General features: G+C 34.6%; 2 protein-coding genes across 2 annotated transcripts; one reads left to right on the top strand and one right to left on the bottom strand.

The window, feature by feature from the left end:
• The first annotated feature begins 2,180 nt into the window (after positions 1-2,180).
• Positions 2,181-3,513, top strand: LOC137744794 (phosphoenolpyruvate carboxylase kinase 1-like). The gene is made up of 2 exons (XM_068484592.1): positions 2,181-3,008; positions 3,312-3,513. The coding sequence occupies exons 1-2, from the start codon at positions 2,231-2,233 to the stop codon at positions 3,356-3,358; spliced, it is 825 nt and encodes a 274-aa protein (XP_068340693.1). The 5' UTR covers positions 2,181-2,230; the 3' UTR covers positions 3,359-3,513.
• A 10,937-nt stretch (positions 3,514-14,450) lies between these two features.
• On the bottom strand, positions 14,451-18,659 carry LOC137745932 (serine/threonine-protein phosphatase PP1-like). The gene is made up of 4 exons (XM_068485965.1): positions 18,244-18,659; positions 16,001-16,560; positions 15,396-15,650; positions 14,451-14,764 (listed from the first exon to the last, which is right to left on the bottom strand). The coding sequence occupies exons 1-4, from the start codon at positions 18,416-18,418 to the stop codon at positions 14,747-14,749; spliced, it is 1,008 nt and encodes a 335-aa protein (XP_068342066.1). The 5' UTR covers positions 18,419-18,659; the 3' UTR covers positions 14,451-14,746.
• Positions 18,660-20,423: the final 1,764 nt, after the last annotated feature.

Here is a 20,423-nt window from a genome sequence, read left to right on the forward strand (position 1 = left end):
GTTTATGCCCAATTGGCAGAAAAGTGCTACAGCTACTTAATGCTATTGTGGAGCCCAAAGTACAATTGGGGAGAAGGCATTTGGTGTAGGTATAATCGGGTGTAAGCTCTCCAACAAGATCCTCTTTGGTTCCTTTTTCCTGAAGATTGCTGAATCGTATCTGTCCATCATACATCGTGCGATCAGTTTTTGTCAATTAATGTTTATGTTTATTTTTAAATAAAAATATTTAAAATAATTTTTAACCTCACGATGTACGATGAACTGACATGATTCACGGATCATCGGGATCCTTACAAAGTGGATCCGGACTCTTAAGTTTCTGCATGACTAGACTTTTGAGACTGATATTATGTAAAAAGAATGCTAAGGAACTCCGGCAAAAGTGAGACTCTTCATATAAATTTTTTCACCTCATGTTTTAACGTCAATTTGTGTGGCTTTGGTGGTTGGAACTCTCTTCACATACTTTTCAAGCTAAGCTCATAGACGGTCATATCTTTAATACTTGGGGTTAACCTCTTTTAAGCCCCTTTGACTTTGAGCTTCTCAATCTCTCTTGAGCTTTTCGTGGCTTCTATTCCGACTTGCGCCATTATGTGAGCCCAAAGGTGCCCAACATAAACACCTTTGCTTTTTTAGTTTCTTGTTACGTTTGAGATTGGTATTTTGTAGTTTCAAATATTTTGTTTTGAAGGATTCTACTATACAGATACTGTACTTCATATGTATTGAACATTCTTTTAGCTCGAATTAATGACGCCGTTTATTTAAAAAAATGTTCACATAATTAATTTGTAAAAATCATCTGTCGTTAGTGTAGTACTCGTGAAAAGGATCACACCTCAATTAAATCCAAATCAATAATTACACTTTTCTTGAGAAAAGGAGAAGATATTCTTTCGAGATCTTTTTCATCAAGATCATTGGATCAATTAATTTGAATTTTTGAAATTTTATCCAACGGTAAAAAATTATTATATCTTTTAAGGGGTTAAAATAGGTAGGGCGTTGAATGAAATTTCAAATGTCCAAATCACTTAATCTGATGATCTTGGTGGAAGAGATCTGAGAAAAAAAGAAATCTCCATTATACGAAAGTAGTTTAACGGATTGCAATTGGATTTGGGCATGATCTTCGATAATTCTTATAATTTTCATTTTTCTAAAAGAGAAAATTGACAACCAAATGAGTCATACCCCAACTGCAAAATAAAACAAGAGGTTTCAAATAAAAACAAACTCAACAAACTTGTTTATTTCATACCGATGTAATTATTATTTTTATACAAATATACCGTACTTATAAACCATAATATTTTTCCGTTTCAATAAACAGTTCATAATTGCTCACACCTCAACACTAAAAAAATATACAGTAAAAGAATTGGTTTTTCAGTGTGCATGTTACATTAACTGACATAACACAAATAGTTGGATATAAAAAAATAATAATTCAACTTATTAGGGAGTTTTAACGAAACACTCCTGGTACTGTTTACTTAACGAAAAACCACATTTTTACACTAAAAAGTCAATCATTGTATTATTCACTTATAAAACACTTTTTTGTTATTTTCGTCAAAATTCAAAATTTTCAAATCACTTTTATTAATTTTTCTTTTTTATTATGACTATTAATGTACCGGATCAGTTCCGGCACTGAAAATACGTGTTAACGGTTACTAAACTTGTTCTAAAATAATAAAATTCGTTTTCGTTCAAGGAAAACTAATGAAAAGGGTTTGAAAACTTTAAGTTTTAATGATAAGGGCAAAATAAAGGGTAAAGTGAATAGTATTATGATTGATTTTTTAGTGTTAAAATATAATTTTTCGTTAAAATAAACAGTACAACGGGTTTTTCGTTAAAACTCTATTTGGTTTAAGGAATATCCCCCCTTTTTTAATTATTTCTTGAAGGTTCTTCCGGAACCAAAACCAATTTTCCTAAATTGGGCTTTTTTTCCACTTCCGCACACTGAAACCTAAACAAAAACAAACAGGGGTATTTGCGTCATGTGACATAACGTGTACCGTACATCGTAGCCGTCCAATTTCCAGGAAATTCAGTAAATTTACACCTTTACCCCACCAAACCGAATATTCTTCGGAGTATTCCACTTCGTCTTCCTCCTATAAATCTTTAGAACCCCAAAGAAGCTGCAACAACAAAAAAAAACCCGAAACTTCACCACCCAAACACGGCCTTAATCGAAAAATCCCCCCAAATGTATGACACATTGAAGAACTCCTACCAGCTCTTCGAAGAAATCGGCCGTGGCCGGTTCGGCACGATCGTCCGAGCCTTCTCGCCGGACTCGGCCGAGTTCGTCGCATGCAAGATCATCGACAAATCGGTCCTTACCGACGAAATCGACCGCGCGTGCCTCGAGAAGGAGCCCAAGATAATGACCCTTTTGTCATCGCATCCCAACGTTCTCAAGCTCTTTAACGTCTTCGAGACCGAGGACTCGCTCGCGATGGTGCTCGAGCTCTGCGAGCAGGAAACGCTCTACGACCGGGTCGTGGAGCGCACGCTCTCGGAGCCCGAGGCCGCCGCGATCATGAAGCAGCTGCTCGAGGCCGTCTCGCATTGCCACCGCCTCGGGGTGGTTCATAGGGATTTGAAGCCGGAGAATGTTCTGTTTGATTCGAGGAACAATTTGAAGCTCGCGGATTTCGGGTCGGCGGAGTGGGCCGGCGACGGCGGGGTCATGGAGGGCGTGGTCGGGACGCCGTACTACGTTGCGCCCGAGGTGCTGATGGGCAGGGAGTACGATGAGAAGATCGATGTTTGGAGCGCCGGCGTGATGATGTACATAATGCTCAGCGGGATTCCGCCGTTTTACGGCGAGTCGGCGACGGAGATCTTCCAGGCGGTTTTACGAGGGAATTTGAGATTTCCGCCGAAGGTCTTCCGATCTGTATCACCGGCGGCGAAGGATCTGCTGAGGAAGATGATTTCCAGAGACGTTTCCAGAAGACTTTCTGCTGACCAGGCACTTAGTAAGTTTCTTACTTTCTTCTAATTTTCTAATTTATTTGGTTGAATTTAATCCAAAATTCCATCTTGTGATTTGGGTTTTTGTTAATTCTTTTTTTTTTTTTTTTTTTTTTTTTAAATCAAGATTTTTTGTTAAATGTTAAATTTTGTAGATTTTCACCTGTCAATAACTTGAAAAGTGATTTTGAAATTTCTCTTTTGGGTTTGATAGCAGCGATATTCTACTTTAAACTAATCGAAGCCGCAAAAACCAAAATTCGAGCTATGATTACTTATGAAGTTTATTTCTTTGTGAAAAATTTCAGGGCACCCATGGATCTTAAGTGGTGGAGAAGCAAATCCAATTGACTAAAATCTGACTTTTGGGTCAGTCATGTCAATGAACCAAATCCAAGTACATAGATCCTAAATCCTTGTCATCCAATCTATGTGAATACGAAGCAATCCCACTTTCCTCTCTTAAAAAACAGAAAATCCTGTCGTCAATGGATCCAGAAAACCCCTCTTCCTCTCAAGAGCTCTTTAGCTAAGAAGCAGAAGTAAATGGAGAAAGACTTGCATAGAACGACGTCACAGTAGAAGATTGTAGAATATGAGATGGATCAATCAGTCTTTCATGGAACGAGTTCACCGACAAGCAGAAGATGATCGGTTCAATCAGTCTTTTATGGGACGAGTTCACCGTCACGCGTGGAAGCCTGTAGATGTGGAGAGAGAATCTTGAGAATGTAGATAGAAAATGGGGTTTATGGGGATCCTTTGTCTGTCCCCGCCTTCTCTTGTATATTTTTTTTTCGGTCAGAGAGAGTCGGAAGTGAGAAGGCAAACTACTCCCATATAGCCTATGTGCTACCTTTTAAGTTAAAATCGATGTTTTGTGTACCAGAAACCTTGTACGAATCCGCGGAATGTGAGGGTTTAACTCGGAATCTCAGGAATAAGTTCGTGTTGTGTTTGCGAAATGTAATGTGAGTGTTCAACTCGGAATTTGAGTTTTCTTTTGAGGGATGCTATTTATATTATGTTTTTGTATCACATTTTCATATCATCTTAAGTGACATAATATTGATATGGATATCACATCAATCTGAATTAATCAGATTTTTTAATTTAATAAGCTAATAATTAAGAAAGATTCTTCATATACTACAATTATCATTTAATTAATCAACTTTTCTTAATTATTATTTTATTAAATAATGTTTAATTAAATTAAAATTTCTTATTAATTTGAATGATGTGATTGTCGACATTAGATGTCACCTAAGAAATGGTATGAAAATGTGATACAAAAACGTGATTTGAATAACATTATTATTTTCTTTTTCTTTTATAATGGTGGATTTAATTTTGTGTTATGGTTGCGAGTGCACCGCCGTATACGGCCTTCTGGATGTAAGAATTTTTCTACATAGTATATGCCCCTAAATATCCTTGTGCAAATGTACTATATTTTGTCCAGGCATGTTATTGCATATGCTTTAAATCAAGGATACTCAACGCTCCCATTAAATCACATGAAAAGTTGAAATGGGTACACAGTTGGAAGTTCATACGCAAATTATGCCACAAAAATTGAAATATACCTAATAAGGGACCCATAATAAACGGATGTTTTGACTTTTTAATGATATTTTGGATGCATATTAGGCAGTTGATTTAGCTAGATCAGTGTACTCACTCTTCTATGTTTCTTTGCACCTAAGTTTTCTTAGTCATGGTAGTATACGTTTCTTTGGACCTATCTTTCATTTCTATTTAGTGAATGATTAGAGCAACTTTTACATTAGATGAGATTACGTAGCATCGAGTGAGACTAAAGTATATACGCATATTTTGTTGAGAGTTGTTGAAATGACATGATCAGACATCTTTTCGTGATCATTCCCTTATCAAAATGCATATCAAAAGAAAACTTTCATGACATGAATACATTGTCGTTATGACACTAAGGAGGATTACATAGAGTATGGTGAGACCATCGTATACAAGCTTGTTTTGCTTGAGCTGCTGTTGAAATGACATGGTCAGACATATTTACGCAACTATTCCCTTGTTAGAAATGTAGATCAAAAGAAAAATTCGCATCACACAGTACGCTACCATTATGACACTAAATAGGATTATGTAAAGTCAAGTGAGACCAAAATATACAAACATGCTATGTATGAGAAGTGTTGTTGAAATGGCATGGTCAGACATTTTTACGCAATTATTTCCTTATCAAAATTGCAGATCAAAATAAAAACTTACCTAACACAAATACACTGCCATTATTAAAAATATACAAATATATGTTATTGAAATGGCGTGATCAGGCATTTTTACGCGACTATTCCTTATCAAAAAAAAAAAAACTTATCTAACACAAATACACGTCGGTCGTGACGTCTCATCGATGTTCTCACAGGGGCAGGCTGCAAATTTCAGAAATGTCATTACGGAATCTAGCAAAAGAGATGAATATGTATCCAAGTGTCCTTATTGGAAGGAACCAGCTCAAGTGAGCTGGCCAACGTATATGGAATCCACCCACCATTTAGCCTTGCTGCAGTCTACAACTCTACATCTGAAGGAAGAAGAGAAATTTTTAGTTGCGACGGAAAAATAGATGATACATTATATATTTTTATGTAAGTGGTGAAATTTTTTAATTTTAAAATTATTAACTTTTTAACATATATATCCCACCATTTATATAGGGGTGTGCCATCTACACATCCCAAATTACTTCTCACACACCCTTCGTTAATTTATATCTGTTGATCTTCTTCAATTTATCCAATCTGACGGTCGAAAATTAGAAGAGTGTGTGAGAAGTAAAATGGGGTGTGTGGATATCACACCCCTTTATATAGAGACACGCGATGTACCATCTCGTGTGACGGTCATACTGAAAAATCTCTCATTGAGGACCAAATTACAATATAATTTTTTTTTTTATGGTCAGAACCAATAAAATGGGAAGTGTTATTGACACTCTAAAAATCTCATTCTACACTTCTCACAAGCGTATTTTTCTTTCTAAATATAAAAAGTTTAAAGTATAGAATAAAAATTTTGAAATGCCAATAATAATTCTCAAAAAAATTTATAAACAAGACAAAGATTAAACGATTAATTATCCAAATCCCAACAACACTGTCTCCGTAGAAGAACCTTGGATGAGGTGGCAAAACCTCAATAATGTTGAAATTGGAGCCTCGTAATTATTGGACTAGGATTCTTTCTTCTCTTCTTTTCATCTCATTCCATCATCTCCTCTCATATTCTTTATTTTGTCTTTCTTTTTCTATAAAAAAATAATATAAGATGTTGATGTAGCTTAACCGTGACAGTTCAAATAAGAGGGGAGGGAAGGAGGAGAGATAATCCTATTTCATAATTATTTGAGTACTTAATTAATTGTTTAATTAGATAGAGGAATCTCTTTGAAATCTAACCGTTCATCGTACATTATGAGGTTAGTTTTCGTTAAATATTATTTTTATTTAATTTTAAATAAAAAAATCAAATAATTTATGATCGTACAATACATATAAATAGTTAAGATGTGAGATCCGAATAGAATACAATTCTGTTTAATTAATTAATCAAATAAGTGTGTACGGGTTTAGGTAAATTATAGTTGGAATCACGAGGAGGACACTTGGCAAGTATGATCTGATCAGTCACCCATCATATCAGTTTAATCTGGTCTTCTCGATCAGTGTGCAGTCAACTGCACTGCCCCCCCCTCCCATGTGGTTGGACTTTGGATGCACACCATAAACTACTGTGTGCATCTGTGCGTGATATGATAAGTTCGCGTGGATATATCATATATCTCCTTCTCTGAGTCTCTGTGCGCTTTCGTAATTGCTTCGTACCACCTTCTGTTTTTTCTCTCTTTTTCCTTCTAAACCAAGGAGTGAGTTTGGGGGCTCCTTTTGCGGGGATTCAACTGAACTTGCCTCGGATGATATGCCGGATTCAAGAGTTGACGAATAGAATAAGATGAGGGATTTCTCACCTTCATTTCCTTCAATATAAATAATATCGTTTATTAAAAATAAAAAAATTAACAAATTAATAACTTAAAAAGACAGATATCCGTACTGCGAGGCAAGAGAGCCAATTGTCTTGTCTTACCTCGCCTTTTCTAGCCTCTCCTTCTTGCTTTTTTTACCTAGCTCTTGTCTTTTGACTTTTCGTCTTTCTATATGTTAGGGATACCACATTTTTTTGAACAAATCTATATTAAGGACGGAGAGTGCGGGCTTAGCTTCATAATGAGCTATCAATAATGTGGTTTAAATTTGTCTTTGACTAGAATCGAACCTAAGACTTCTCACCTACAAGTGAAAAAAAATATCACTAAGTTGTAGTACTAAGTGGCAGGGATACACATTTGTAGACCATATTTTGACTACCTCTTTAATATACGTCGAGTCAACTATATAAATAGGTATTATATCTATTAAAGAGATGATTTAGATGTGATTTACAAAATTTGATATCATTAGTATTTTTCTTTTATTTTTATTTTTTTTATTTTTACCATGGTATGTTGTATGGTATGGACTAAAGTAAGAGAGAGTTGAATATGTGGTTAAGGATTTAGCGATCAAGGATTCAATGACCAAAGATTCAGACGTATACTATATTTCAGTGCATTTATTAAAATAATTTGTAATAAAATATGTTTTGCAAAATGATGAATGATTTTTCTAAGGTGACAAACAGTGTACTGAGTACTACAAATTGGACGATATTGTTGAGTGTGCCTCACAAAAAATATCGAATTTCTACCCTGAAAAATAGGATTAATTATAACAAAATCTCAAATTTCTTTGAAATGAATGTCCAAATCGAGCAAGGAATTAATGAAAAGAAAAAGAGGTCAACAAATTTGCAATATATTCCTATATATATCTCCTCAAAAATAATTTTGAGACATGTGCAATTAGGTATAAATCCACTCATATAATTTGTTTCTTTATATAAAAGCAAATGTATGTGACTGAAGTGGGTGGCAAATTGGCAGTGTGGAGTAGGTATCTAATTGAAAGACACATTGTCCTACCTACGCTCAATAAAGTTTGGATTGACGCTGCCAAATGGGGCATCATACTCATTGAAACTAGATTCAGGTAGGACTTATATATAACAAATTTATCGTCATGTAATATTTTATGTTCAATAATACATTGTCACGTATAAGTTTTTTTCCACATATTAATGTATTATTGAATTAAGACACCACATGATGGTGAATTCGTTATATATAAGTTTTATGGTGAATCTGTTATATATAAGTTATTCTCTTCATATACAACGGCTTTATTTTCTACGAAATAAACTGTGGCACATGACAACTTTATCTAACACTTATAACATGATTACAAGACGTATTATGCGGCTCTAAAACTTTTTGCATAATTACATTTTGTATCGCTAATTACGTGATTGTCATGAACATACAGAAACAAAGACTAGTGAGAAACAAAGACTAGTGAGTGACATGTAGCTTCTCTCCTAAGTAAAGCGATATGTTCTCTTGCTCCCTTAATTTGTGTGGAATTGGAGAAACGTTGGCCATCCAATTCCATTTGTTTGTGGGAGGAAAACACAAATTTGGTCATCCCTTACGTATGGACTGGTTCTTGTTGCGTGGGCCACCAACAATGTTTGTCATCACTGACGTGTGCATTTACGTTATAAATCAAAACTTTTTATTCTGTTTTAATTTAAAATAAATAGTCGTTTTCGTGTTCATTGGTCACATCCGAGTTTAATTCTGTAGCACCGCCCCAAAACCCTCCCAAATAAAAGGACTGATATAATACAGCTGCAGAAAAATAAAAAGAAAATTAATGAAAAAAATTTGAAAAACTTTAAATTTTAACAATAAAGATAAAATAAAAGGTAAAATGAATAGTACCAGAATTAATTTTTTTAGTGTAAAAATATGATTTTTCGTTAAAATAAACAGTACCATGAACTTTTTATTAAAACTCTCAAAAATAAAAGTCAAATTACGGATAAATTAATGAACGTTAATTTATCAAACACATTATCTCTCTTTTTTTGGATAAAATTTTGATTTTTGCTATTGAATTTATCGTCAAACTGCTATAATTTGACTCAGAACCTTATTAAGAAGTCGTGCTTAACTTTCACGTAGAGAAGATGTATTGTCTCCATCGTTAGCGCGACCAAAACCTTCCAAGAGGAGAAATTTTTTATTAGTATCGAAAACACAAATTATGTTATATTCATTTCACGTGTTATGAAGAGATCATCTAGTTTATAACATCCAAATTTTTTTATATCTGGAAAGAAAAATATACTTATAAGGAGTATAGAATGATATTTTTTGAATGTCAATAACATTTTTCTATTATATATTGCTAAAATTTATTCTTATGTTTTAAGTCATATGAAATAGTACATCACTTTAACGTGTTCCAAAACGCCATAAGTTATTCAACAAAAGGCGCATAAATGGCTGCGTTTATAAAATAAATAAAAGACGAGATGTAGATAGATAATTAAGCTGCACGTGTTAGTACTGCTTATATAGTTTGAATATTAGTCTACAAGGGGACTAGGGGCTAGGTGAGTAGAAGTTTTCTCTACATGAAATTGGACCTGGTTTCGAATATACGTACAGAAGCATCTTTTAAACGATTTATCTTGGTCTATGCCTTATACCCATTTATATGATGTATTTTAACAATATAAACTGTCTATTTTTTAGACTATTATTCATAGCTTATATTTACAAAAAATTAAACAAATAAAAAACTATTAAGACATGTATTTGTAATGAATAAAATGGATGAATACGGTTCTACAAAGATATCCAAAATAATCCTTAATCTAACACATGATTTCAGATTTAGATAACTTTAGTACATGATATTTGAGGAAAAACGTAAAAGATAAACGGTTCGGATTATTAAAAGATATTAAGAAATGAACCCCACAAATATATTTAAAATAAATTGTACAAAAAAGTAATGTCGCGGATCATTCCTTTATAAATACTATTATATCTCTGAAATCATGTGGAGCTCAAAATTGGTTTTTGAGTTCATTATGTGATATGAAAAAATCATATGATATAATGCAGCATGTGCTTTGGTTCATGCTTTCTCTGACTACTGATTTGGCACGGTTCTTTCTGCAAATATCTTTTGAATAAAATGCGCATGCATCATGCATGTGCTTAATTACTTTGCATACATTTCAGTTTGTATTCATAAATCATACAAAACAACAAGCATGAAGAAAACTGAAGACTACTCGACCAAAAAAAAAAAAAAAAAAAAAAAAAAAGGTCTCATGACTACATACAAGTAATATTAGTATTTCTAGTTTGCTTTTACCAAAAAAAAAAAAAGAAAAAGGAATTTCTAATTTCGCTACAAATTTTGACTTCGATTTAAAAAAAAAAAAGAACGAAATTTGGAATACATAAATTTTTTTCCAATTTCTGATTCAAATTATCCCGAAATCTTCCAAACATATTCCGACATAATTTTTTTTATATATTCCAAATTTTTTTTTACAGTTATTCATCAAAATTTTGATTTTGTAATTAATTTTTGTACTTTTATCATGTCCATGGTTAATTTCGAACACATTTTACTTATAAACTTTTATATTTAATCATCCACTTATAATATTTTTTTCGGCAATCACCATATATTATACATTATGTTTCTAAAATTTTGAGACAATTCCAATGAATATTTAAAAAAAAAACATAATTCTTAAATATTTTTTTTTAGGAAATCACCATATATTATACATTATGTTTCTAAATTTCGAGACAATTCCAATGAATATTTAAAAAAAAATTAATTCTTAATTATATTTTTTTTTCGGAAATCACCATATATTATACATTATGTTTCTAAATTTCGAGACAATTCCAATGAATATTTAAAAAAAAATTAATTCTTAATTATATTTTTTTTTCGGAAATCACCATATATTATACATTATGTTTCTAAATTTCGAGACAATTCCAATGAATATTTAAACATTCTGAATTTGAAAATTTCAAATTTGATATAAAAATTTTGAAAAAAAATAAAATAAAATAAAGGAAAACTAATGAAAATGGTTTGAAATCAAGATTGACTTTTTAGTTTTAAAATGTAATTTTTTGTTCAAATGAACAGTATCAGAAGTTTCTCGTTAAAATTCCTATAAAATATAGAAAGAACCAACTAAACAAAATTCCCCAAAAATCATAGGAACAGCAAGGAAAGGATTGCAGAAGAAGAACAAAAAGCGAAAGCATAATTTAGGGTTGAAGGTTACACGTGGCAGCCCGTGATGGCTAATTGGGTGAGCCGACCAATGATCTGTAGACTTGCAGATCAATACGTCCGCCGGTGGTGCGGATTTAGGTCCGTGATTAACGTTGAGAAGTCACCGATCTGTCGTTATCAGGTGGTAGAGTCAGAAGTCACCAGACTTCAGGACCACTTGTAGTTATTTTTCGCTATAAAAAATCTGGTCCATTTGACTTTCAATCGTTGCAGTAAGTATTAGCCCCTGCTCGCAAGCATTCATGCATCCCACGTCCAAATTCGGATTTAAAATTTTACTATGTTTCGGTGTATAATGTGCACTTGATGAATAAATTGAAAACTCTTGTGTATAGTAAGTGATTTGGGAAGCTTTAATCTTTGGGAATAGGATCCCTCGAATCCTTTCCATCCGGATTCGAAGGATTTTTCAATCTTAGCCGTTCAGAAGAAAATTGAACGGTCAGGAAAATTTTTTGGCACCATCGGAATAGGAAGAAGCTGGGAGGGCAGCAATGGCCACCGGATCCTCTGCATCAAATCCCCGGCGATTGTGTTTACGGGCGGAGGGGTTGAGAGGGTGCGGACGTGAAGGAGACGACGGTGCCTTTGCGGACCTGTTCGAGGAGGAAGAAGGAGCTGCCATGGCTTCACGGCTGTGCTGGAGGCAAGGCTTGCAGCCAAAATTCAGGATCCGGAGGATCCAACTGAGAGGGATCCGGAGAGTATCCTTTCCCTAATCTTTGATTTATATAGTAGTATCCTACAGTAAAGTTTTTGGCTATTAAATCCTTGTTCGAAAATATGATAGATAACGAGAATCTAACATTCAAAAGCTCTAGAGTATATATAATATATCGGAACATAATAGAATGTTATCAACTTGGTTTAACTAGGCTAATATAGTACGTAGTTGCTTCCACTTAGTTTCACGAATGCCACATGTTCGATTCATTTGAGTGCGTGAGCCAGTTGTAAAATATCTTTCCACTTTGCTCTCCATCGTTCTATCTGTGAAGAAGTGAAGAGAAAAGAGTCATTTGTTAGTGAAGTAAACTTTACAACGGCTTATAAGAGGTTGAGTTACTTCTTAATATTGCTAATTAGTTTATGGTGAATCACAAATTTTTTCATGATATCAGAGCAGTTTGGTCCACATGTGAAGCACAATGGCTACACATGCTTCACATCACTCAATTCGTGTTGTATACGTGTTTGGTATGAAAATTCGCCACAGTTGAGGGGACGTGTGAGAATGTGTGCTAAAGAGTCTCACATCGGTGATAGGAGAAATATTGAAAGAGCTTATAAAAGATTATACTACTCTCTATATTACCAATTGGTTTATGGTGGAATCCTAACTTTTCTGTCCGGTGAATTTCTCCTATTCCATGTGAGTGCTACTTGTGCAATGCCATTAGGTATGAAATTCAAAATAAAGGAAGACCTTGAAAGAGACTGTAAGAAAAGATATGAAGTACTTGAAGTTCACTGAAGACTTGGCGTAAAATGCAGCGTAATAACGTTTTAAGATTCATACAGCTGACCCCACTTAATGAGGTAATGCTTGGTTGTTGTATTGTATCATATCATCAGGCTTATCCCTGCTAATCAGTTTGTTTCATATAATGCTTGATGGGCAGGTTCATGACCTAGCTAAAATAAATAACCAATCGATCATGGCAATCAAACAATTAGGCACATCAAGATTTTATTTTGTTATTTTTTTACACCAAAAAATGAATCGAACAACGGTAATCTTTTTAAATTTATTCTATCATCAAACAAACTGAATTACATATTTCACGTCGTAAATAAAATCTTTACATAATTGATTTAAATAATCGTGATATTTTCTCTCTATTGTCGATTAATTTTGAAAAATATGCGGACGATTTAAATTCAGAGTTCTCTCTATAAATTCTGAACCCTAATCATCATACATTGTCGTTATTACATGGTCATCGTGGACCACCTGTACAACTTGGTCATCGTTTTGTAGTGTTATGTGTTTGCATTTCTATCGCATTAGTACTCCCTTAGCGTGACTGCAAGTATAACAAACCCAATTTGTGTTTCTAAAACATCACAACCCAATTTTCCTGCTTTGTGTCCCATGCACACAATAATTGAGACCTCATATCTTTATTTAAGGTCTAAATGTAAACCCACCTAACATTTTAGAAGGTTCTCTTCAGATGACTCAAACCAGTAGACTCTGTGCAATTTATCTTCTAATCTTACGGTTTTCTACATGCCACCGACTCGCGTGACTGAAGCCAGAGCTCTTTTAGAAGAAAATTTTTTCTGCAAGCGTTGCATGAAACATGTTGCTCACATTGGCTACAACATGTGAGTAGAAAATAACCTGAATGCGAGAAACATGTTTTGATGCAACGCGCGCATGAAAGTTTTTCTTTCTTTTGGAGTTAGATTATCTGTTTGTCTCAATTAAAACAGTCTTTATCCTGTTGGTGAGAGATGAATGGATCCTACTGTCTCCATATCCTTCTCCACAAGATGTTCACTTTGAAGGCTCCCTCACAGCACCAGCACCGGCAGATTTGATGGGATTCTCATTCTTTTTGCTATCACATGTTTTTTGCATAATATTTTATAAAATTAGTACGGAAATTAATATTAACTTGTGAGGTTTCAAAAAGTCCATGGAGAGTCGGAGACCCACTTTTGAGAGTCTTCTTAGCATTTCTCATCAATTTAAACGACGGAAATAAACATAAGCTTTTGAACACCTAATCTTCAGCAATTCTCATCAATTTAAATGATGGAAATAAGCATAAGCCTTCGAACACCTAATCTTCTGTACTATTTGGCAGGAGTAAATATTTTGGGAAAAAATAATTTCTGCACATCATTCTCCTTCTAAACAACAACCAATCCTTATACAAGCTTATCCCACTAAATGGGGTCGTCTGATCATTCTCCCTTGAACACCTATATTAGTTTCTATGAATTGATTCTCATTTGATTTGTTTTTGACATAAACATTGTGTAAAAGGAGAGAAAACGAGCGTGCAAAAATATCTTCGCTACTTTTAATCACTAGAGCTATAAGTCCCAGAGCGTCCAAGAAAAATTAAAGGATGAAAAATGGTAAGTGAACATGCAAGAGAGAAATTTTGTTAACAAGACTCGGAAAATTTTCCCGAATTTCATCACAGGCATCTGGCTGTTCTGACATTTTCCATGGCCTCGGAGAGACTAATAATTCATAGCAGCCAATTAGTGTACAAGGACGAAGAGAAGAAGATACACAGCCTTCTACCTTCTTACCCAACTTTATACCATTCTGCATTATTTTCTAGTGATTACAGTGAAATTAAGTTGGTTCTCATGCTTCCCGATGGAACCCTTGGCTCGATCATGATACAAACTGGGCTTCGGCACCTTCCCTCTCCGCCAAATCAAACATCTTACCTGTGCATCATGGACTGCATGCCAAACAAAATGTACAATTTGATCAAAATACGTAAATGCTTCCTTGACATACAGATTTGTATTGAATGAGATGCATATAGAATAAACCACCGGGATATTACATACGCAAATAAATCAATCAGACTGTAAACCACAAAATTTATATCTGCTTTTGAACATCCAACATCCAACCGGAATGATGGTCCCAAAGCTGATGCCGGGGAAACCAATCAGAACTCTTGGAAACGAATTACAACAGAATATAATTCGTAGGAGCAAGATGAGAACTTTGAAATTTTAAACAGAAAACAAATCTTTTTATCTACCAAATCCGAAAGACCAAACATAGTGTAGAAGTGAACGCATTTGCTTACATGTTATCTACCAAATTCGAAAAGAAAAATGCAATCTTATGAACATAATTTTTTCTTTGTTACAATGATAATCATAGTAAATCATCTTGCAATATCGGAATAAAAGAAGCAAGCATGGTAGTGGCTTTCTTGCAAGCGAAAGCCATCAGACACCAATATGATGTGACACGAGCAAACCAGTGGAAAATTCAAGCTGTAAATGTCTAACATGCCATCTAAAGCTTCCTTCATAAAACAAAGTTTCGTTTCTTGAGTAAAAGGCTGCAATTACCCTGATTCCTGTAACAGTATTCCTAGGCTTAGCTGTTGCTGTGCTCGCAAAAGCGCTAACCCCAGACGATGTATTTCCAGGCTTAGCTGTAGTCATGCTTTTATCTGCAGGTTTTAGTATTTGAAAAGAGCACATTAATGTCTCATCCACACTCATCATGGCACCAGCATTATCAAATTCCCCACAATAATTAGGTGCTGAAAATATCGTCACAAGTTGGCGGTTGGCAAATAACTCATAGCCATCCTCCACAACCTGTCAATGATAAAAGGAAAACATAACTAATTATTCTAAAGGCACGAAAACAATTTAAAATTTCATATCCTCAATAGTCAGTGCAAGACTGTACAGAAAGAAGCAACATTTGCCAATACCACTACACCAGCAGTGGAGGTCTGGGAATGCCAGGGGCTTCATTCTTATACCAAAGAGATGACAATTTCTCTGGATTAAAAATACGTAAAAAAGAAATTAGAACCATACAGAACCCGCGACCGAAAAAGCCCAGATAGGAAGTGATGTTTGGCTCCCACAGGTACATACAGTCCTGCAAGTGTATGTAAAGAGGATATGAACTTAACCAAAAAAAGGCCACGCAAGAAAACCTGGTGAGCACGACAAATGAGATCCAAATCATGCTTCTGAAGAAACTCCGTCACCGTGTCAGGACCAAATGTAAACGAAACTCCACGGTCGTTCCTTCCCCAACCTTGAACATCTTTACTGGGATCAGACCAGAGAAGGTCACAGAGTAAACCTGTCTCTGGTACATCTGTTGGCCGTGGTAAATTTCTGATTTGATCTAAATTATGCAGGTCGGGGGAAAGACCGCCATGCATGCAGAGAATCTTTTCATCAATCAGAGCTGCCACTGGAAGGCAGTTAAAACAATCTGTGAATGTCTTCCATAGTCTCACGTTGAATCTTCTCTTACACTCATCATAAAATCCGTATATACGGTTTATAGTCGCACATTCATGGTTTCCCCTCAAGAGGAAAAAATTCTCAGGATATTTTATTTTATATGCAAGGAGAAGACATATTGTTTCTAAACTTTGCTTTCCCCGATCCACATAATCCCCCAAGAACAAGTAATTGGCTTTAGGAGGTAGTCCACCGTACTCGAAAAGCCTTAAAAGATCGGAGTACTGACCATGTATATCACCTGACACGATAAGCAGTTCACTTTTAAGAATTCATGAAATTAAATCATCGAAAACTAAAGTCATTTATATGAAAAAGTAGGCAAGACATAAGAATATCAGTAAAGGCATCTGAACTTAAGCAATCAGACTGAATCTTTCTACATTATTTGATCTGTTCAACTTTCTAAGACACGAGATGATGAAATGAGCACAAATTATGAGCTTTCAAAAATAAGTCATGTACCTCATTACTAGAATATAATAACCCATAACATTCCTAGCGCAATTATCTAGATTAGGTTTTCCGGTTACAAGATTAAGTTTTTAATATTATTCAGAGTACCAATAAACCTTAGCTTCCCATCATCTTCCAACAAATTAATTTTCAATGCCAGATGCCTGCTTTTCATATCCCTCAAATTAATTCAGAAAAGATCACATAACTTACATAGTCTGCAAAACTAGAATTACCAACTAACATTTTACAAAATAAGTTACTTTATCATAAGGTGATTAATAATCAATTACTTCGTTCTTGTTTTTTGGTCAATAACAAACTTTGAACGAACGATGAAATAAGAATAAGAAAATAAGAGCAATTGGCTATACATATGAAACTCAAAACCTCTGTGAGGAGGATGGATTTACACACCCTCCATCTTTCATGTTATCGACCTTGTGTGCAGGTATCATAATTTTATGCAACACCCCTCCAATATCATAAAGAAAGGTCACCTTTCATCTAAAAACATATCCGAACTTTAGAAAATGTAGCCCACTAAGCTCTCGTGCACAGATATATAAACACGCACGCACAATGATTACATACCCAATCTTCTTTGCGTTTTTAACAAGAACATAAGTGTTACATTACTTGACATGAGCATAAAGCAGACACTGCAGTCAAGCTCACTATTTCATCCGAACTCCTACAATATCCTTTCGGCAAAAAAAGTCGAAAGTCTATGATACAATATTTTGTACAAATGCAATTCTACACATAATTAACATGGTCCGAACATTCCCAATGCTTGAAATGTTAAAAAGGTTTACCAAATTGTAAACATTTGGTAACCGAATCATCCAAAATTGTTCCAATTAAGCTATTCGTGCCCAAAATCAGTAACCAAACTATACTCACTACCAAAGCACAGGACAATCTTTGCAATTATCAAAGCACAAAATGTTCGACTGATCCAACCTAGTATTGAACATATTGTGCGACCTCAAACAAATTACCCCGAACATTAAAGCACAGCGGAAAGGTTGCTTCTTTGTGACCGAATGGTCACGGTTTCGAGTCGTGGAAGCAACATCTTTGCAAAGCAAGGGTAAGGCTGACGTTCCCCCGACCCTCGCAAAGCCGGGAGCCTTGTTGGCTTGGGGTCGCCCTTGTTATCAAAGCACGGCTCACTAATTTATCAAATGACAATCCGAAATGGAACAGTTCGATGACTTGTATACTCCGATGAATGTTTTGCCATACAACACACCGATTTTCACGGATTATTCCACAAAAACAAACATCGGTCAGAAACAAAAACGTCTAAAATTTCCCCAAAAGATGAGTTCACACAACCTAAACAAATCAAAGAACCGAACTTTCCAATCAACCCCAAGTAATTCCAACCCACAGAACAAGACCCATCACTAAAATTCGAAATTAAAGGAAGAAATTAAGGTTGTTTTGCAGAGAAACATACCACAAATCTTGATGGGTGCTTCAAGCTCTAACAAATTAGGCTGCTGCAAGAAGATTTCTTTAGACACCAGACAGAGCTGCCGGATCTCCGACTCCGACAGCTGGACCTGCTTCCCGGGTCGGCCTCGGACTTCGAGAAGTCGGTTGATTATGTCGTCCAGAACCGATTGGTCCATTTCACAGGAGCTAGTCAACAACTACAAAGTCAACGGTTCGTTTGAAAACTGGAAGACTGAAACTTGAAGAAAGGGAAGATGATGAAGAAGAAGGGTGGAGTGAAAGAAAAGCAAGAGACTTTTGGGTGGGGGATTTGGTGGGTTGTGTTCTTCTGGCTGTCGCTTTCTTTGGAAAAGGATGCCGTTTATGTGTTGGAGGGAGTGGTGTATGCTGAGCAGAGGAAGGAGAGAGAGCGACTGGGAGGAAATGGGTGATCCTTAATTTATTTCCTAATCAAAATTTTAAATTTTAAACTTTAAACTTTTGCACAAAATAATTATGTATATGTGTATATTATATAATATATATATATATACATATATATATTGTGTGTGTGTGTGTGTGTGTATGTATAGATTTGTTCTTTTGTCAACTGATTGAAGAGTGAACAATTTAAGATTATTTTTCTTGTTATTGGGTTTCCTTTTGTTTTCTTCAACAAGATGAAAGTGTTGTTTTGGTAGAAGACATGATTTTTCGGAACTTAGGTTTATTCGCTTTTAAATACGGGATGTGATATTCACGCATCTCATTTTACTTCTCATAATTTTTTTTTTGATCGTCGGATCAGATGAATTCAAGAAGATCAATGAATATAAATTATCAAGAGGTGTGTGAGAAGTAAAATGAGATGTGTGGATATCACATTCCTTAAGTACTTAAGGGTTTGTCTTCAGTAGCTCAGTTTGTCGAGTAGTTTAACTTTTTAAACAATATTCACTGTTTAATTTTTGAGAGTCTGTTTCACCAATTATTTTTCAAACTATTAAAGAAAAATTGTGTAACTTCTTAAGAAATTTCTTACCTTCCCAATTCTTAAAGAATCAAGACAACCATTCATTCCAGTGTATATGGTTATGCTCTTTTAAATGAGGAGATGATTGAGTAGAAATAAATAATAATTATGTGACTTTAAAAGTGTACCTTTGATACCATATTGAATGGAAAATTTACAAAGTATTTACTGAATGTTAAAAAGACAACCGAACACATAACCTCGACCTTGAGTACAAAGACCGATATTTTTACCATTTGAATTACATATTTGTTAGTTTTCTTTGTCTCTAACCCAAAAATGATTTTTCAATAAAGCGATCATCTTTGTTTGATCTTGCAAATGGAATGATGGGTAAATCCCTTTTGGTGAATGTAATCTTTCGATGGTCTCTACAGCACTTATCGTTATGGTTATTGTGATACAGTTTAAGCTTACAATGTACATCTGATCAGGAGTTCTGCACTTCCTCATTCAATTGTAAACTTCATGATTGCAAGGCAGATATGCTTTGCAATTATAGTATCGCGTCCGGAGATGGAAGCACAACTGCTGGTCACAATGTCAAGGACAATATCCAACTTGATAAAGTCACTGGAAACCATCAAACAAACTCAACAAATGGAACTAGAGTATTCAGGTGAGTTTTACGCAATTGTCATGCTAAATCTCAACAATTGATAGTGGGATAATCCAATGATTAGAGCTGGTTTGGTATCGCTATACTTTGAAAAAAAACTACGTGCTGTGAGAATAAACTCATTTTTTATGCTTTACATTTTCAGCTTTTTTTTCCTTCCAAAACTATGAAAATAAGCTGTTTTTAAGTGTTTACTAAACACATTTTTTAGCTCGGTTTTTTATTTTTTTTATTTTTTTTTATACTCACTTTTTTATAAAAGCACCTTAGTACCAAACTAGTACTAAGGCCTGGTTTGGTACTGAGGTGATTCTGAAAAAAGCTGGTATAAAAAAAAGTTAAGAGCTGTTTTTGTGTTTGGTAAACATTTAACTTCAGTTTTTTTTCACAGTTTTGGGTGAAAAAAAGCAAAAAAAAGTTGCAAAACCCAGCTTTGAAAAACCGGCTTTTTTCACATCTGTTTTACATAAAAGTTTACCAAATACTATAATACTGTTTTTTTTTTTCAAAAGCACTTTTACAAAAAAGTTTACCAAACACTCTGCTGCTT

This window comes from Pyrus communis, chromosome 9 (assembly GCF_963583255.1).
Source record: "Pyrus communis chromosome 9, drPyrComm1.1, whole genome shotgun sequence".
In the NCBI taxonomy this organism is placed as follows: Eukaryota; Viridiplantae; Streptophyta; class Magnoliopsida; order Rosales; family Rosaceae; genus Pyrus; species Pyrus communis.